Consider the following 3,242-nt stretch of genomic DNA (forward strand, 5'->3'; position numbering starts at 1 on the left):
CGATCACGAGCTCGGTCCCCGGCCAGCGTCGCCATGCATGGCGCAGAGGCAGCCGAGGCCCGCGCCGTCCTCTGCCCGATACGTCCAATGGCGAGGCCTCACGGGCGGGCCAGGACGCGGCCGCTCGCCGTGTCGTTTCCCGCCATGGCTCACGTGCTCCCCCGCTATATAGCTCGCTCGGCCACCTCGCCGCACCGCCGTGTCACCCGCCATTGCTGGTCTTTGCCTTGCTCCGGTGAGAGAGATCGATGGCGCTGAGAATGAGCATCGCGGCGATGTCGGTGCTGGCGGTGGCGGCGGTGCTCGTTGTGGCCGGCACGGCGGCGGCGGCGGCGTCGTGCCCGGCGACGCCGCCGGACGCGGGGGCGACGCTGCAGGTGTCGCACGCGTTCGGGCCGTGCTCGCCGCTGGGGGCGGAGTCGGCGGCGCCGTCGTGGGCGGGGTTCCTGGCGGAGCAGGCGGCGCGCGACGCGTCGAGGCTGCTGTACCTCGACTCGCTGGCGGTGAAGGGGCGCGCGTACGCGCCGATCGCGTCGGGGAGGCAGCTGCTGCAGACGCCGACGTACGTGGTGCGCGCCCGCCTCGGCACGCCCGCGCAGCAGCTGCTCCTCGCCGTCGACACCAGCAACGACGCCGCCTGGATCCCCTGCTCCGGCTGCGCGGGCTGCCCCACCTCGTCGCCGTTCAACCCGGCCGCCTCCGCCTCCTACCGCCCGGTGCCGTGCGGCTCGCCGCAGTGCGTGCTGGCGCCCAACCCGTCGTGCTCGCCCAACGCCAAGTCCTGCGGCTTCAGCCTCTCCTACGCCGACTCCTCCCTCCAGGCCGCGCTGTCGCAGGACACCCTCGCCGTCGCCGGCGACGTCGTGAAGGCCTACACCTTCGGCTGCTTGCAGAGGGCCACCGGCACGGCGGCGCCGCCGCAGGGCCTCCTCGGGCTCGGCCGTGGCCCGCTCTCCTTCCTGTCTCAGACCAAGGACATGTACGGGGCGACGTTCTCCTACTGCCTCCCGAGCTTCAAGTCGCTCAACTTCTCCGGCACGCTCCGGCTCGGCCGGAACGGGCAGCCGCGGCGGATCAAGACGACGCCGCTGCTCGCCAACCCGCACCGCTCGTCGCTCTACTACGTCAACATGACCGGCATCCGCGTGGGGAAGAAGGTGGTGTCGGTCCCGGCGTCCGCGCTGGCGTTCGACCCGGCGACGGGCGCCGGCACGGTGCTCGACTCCGGAACGATGTTCACGCGCCTGGTGGCGCCGGTGTACCTGGCGCTCCGCGACGAGGTCCGCCGCCGCGTCGGCGCCGCCGCCGCCGTGTCCTCCCTCGGCGGGTTCGACACGTGCTACAACACCACGGTGGCGTGGCCGCCGGTGACGCTGCTGTTCGACGGCATGCAGGTGACGCTGCCGGAGGAGAACGTGGTGATCCACACCACGTACGGCACCACCAGCTGCCTGGCCATGGCGGCGGCGCCCGACGGCGTCAACACGGTGCTCAACGTCATCGCCAGTATGCAGCAGCAGAACCACCGCGTCCTCTTCGACGTGCCCAACGGTCGCGTCGGCTTCGCCCGCGAGAGCTGCACCGCCGCCTAGTCGCCGTCGCCGCCGCCGCCATCGTCGTCGTCGTCTCACTTTCGCTGCTGCTTCAATTCTTTGTAGCTTAGTGAGCTAGCTTCTCAGGTGAAGAATGTTTCAGTGGTTTATTTAGTCTGGGTTCGTTGATTAGATCCTCCTGATGATAAGTGAAGTGAAATGTGCACGTTTGTGATGTTTAATTAGGTGCTGGATAACCTGGATTGATTCAGCTAATCCCTTGCTTTAATGTAGTAACATGATGTTTTAAGAGAAGTTGGGCCGTTGTTTGAAAATACAGAAGTTATTGGGCCGTCATTGCATGCCCACTATCTGCAAATGGGCTTTGAACTCACTGGAATCTGGAGGTGGAAAAAGTCCACTTTGACTCCCTTAATGTACAACGAATCTAATTCGTACCCCTCAACCAGAAAACCGGTTAGAATGACTCCCCCAATTACTAAAACCGGTACAAATTGACTCCCTGGACGGTTTTGTAGGGCGGTTTTACTGACGTGGCGCTGATGTGGCAGTGTTAACTTAGTCTTCGTCCCACGTGCCGTTGACGTGGCGCTGATGTAAGATTATATTTAAAAATATATGTGTGGGACCCATTTCTTATTCACACACAAAAATTATAATAGGATCCACTGATATGTGGGGTCCACATGTCATTCTCTTCCCAACCTTTCTTCCTCCCCCTCTCTCTCCCTTATCTCTCTCTTTCTCTTCCCGTCGGCGAGCAGCGCGGAGAGCTTGCCGAGGCAACGGATGGCGGAGCGGAGAACGGCAAGGGAGTGTGCAAAGCCGTGGGCAGCGATGGGGTGGAGAAGGCCGGCATGAAGGTAGGGCGGAGCAGCACTGCGGCGGCGTCGAGAGCTGCCAGTCGCCGCGGTCGCTGCTGTCGCGTATCCTATAGCGAGGAGACGGCGGCGGTGGGAAGTTCGGGTGCCGGGTGCGGCTGCTGCGGCGGTACAGCTCCACCTCCGCCGCCGGCGCTGGAGCTGCCGGAGAGAAGGAGATGATGTCGAACGCGTTCAGGCTCGACCGCTGCCGCGAGCTCCCGCCCGCCTGAATCTCCCTTCCAGCAACGACAGCGCCGCCATCGCCCCGGTGCACTCCGCCGCCGACATCACCGTCGCCGACACCCTCTGGAAGGCCACCACCGCGGACGGGGCTCCCCTCGCGCGAGTTGCTCACGCTCGTCACCAGCGACGACGACGCTGACATGGACACGTGCTGCTGCCACGCCGCCATGGCGGCATAGCACCATCCACTCACCGGAGTAGTAATTAGCTAGCTAGAGCTAGCTAGCTAGGCAACATGACGACGACACTAGCTTAATTAGCTTGTGTTTAGTTGGTTAATTTAGTGTTCTTGGTTGCTCGGCGACGTCATTAGCTAAGCTAGCGATGTAGTAGTAGCAGCTAGTGGGAGTATTAATTATCACTCAAGACGAGGAAATCGACGCCCAGAAGAGGGGCTGCGGCCATGCCGCCCAGATCCATCGCCACTCCACCCGGCCGCCGCCGCCGCCGATGCGTCCCAAGGGGGAAGAGAAAAGGGGAGAGAAAAGAGAGAGGAGGGAGGGAGGAGGAAGAAGAAGGGAGGGAGAAAGGATGATATGTGGTCCCATATGTCAGTGGGTCCCACGATATATTTTACGTGTGA

At 63.4% G+C, this 3,242-nt stretch overlaps 1 protein-coding gene across 1 annotated transcript; it reads left to right on the top strand.

The window, feature by feature from the left end:
* The first annotated feature begins 212 nt into the window (after positions 1–212).
* LOC127778667 (aspartyl protease 25) lies at positions 213–1,889 on the top strand. The gene has a single exon (XM_052305289.1). The coding sequence runs from the start codon at positions 249–251 to the stop codon at positions 1,590–1,592; it is 1,344 nt and encodes a 447-aa protein (XP_052161249.1). The 5' UTR covers positions 213–248; the 3' UTR covers positions 1,593–1,889.
* The last annotated feature ends 1,353 nt before the right edge of the window (positions 1,890–3,242 follow it).

Source organism: Oryza glaberrima, chromosome 7 (assembly GCF_000147395.1).
Source record: "Oryza glaberrima chromosome 7, OglaRS2, whole genome shotgun sequence".
NCBI lineage: Eukaryota > Viridiplantae > Streptophyta > Magnoliopsida > Poales > Poaceae > Oryza > Oryza glaberrima.

Coding starts and splice junctions, on each gene's coding strand:
- LOC127778667 (XM_052305289.1), top strand. CDS start 249: ATGGCGCTGAGAATGAGCATCGCGGCGATGTCGGTGCTGGCGGTGGCG.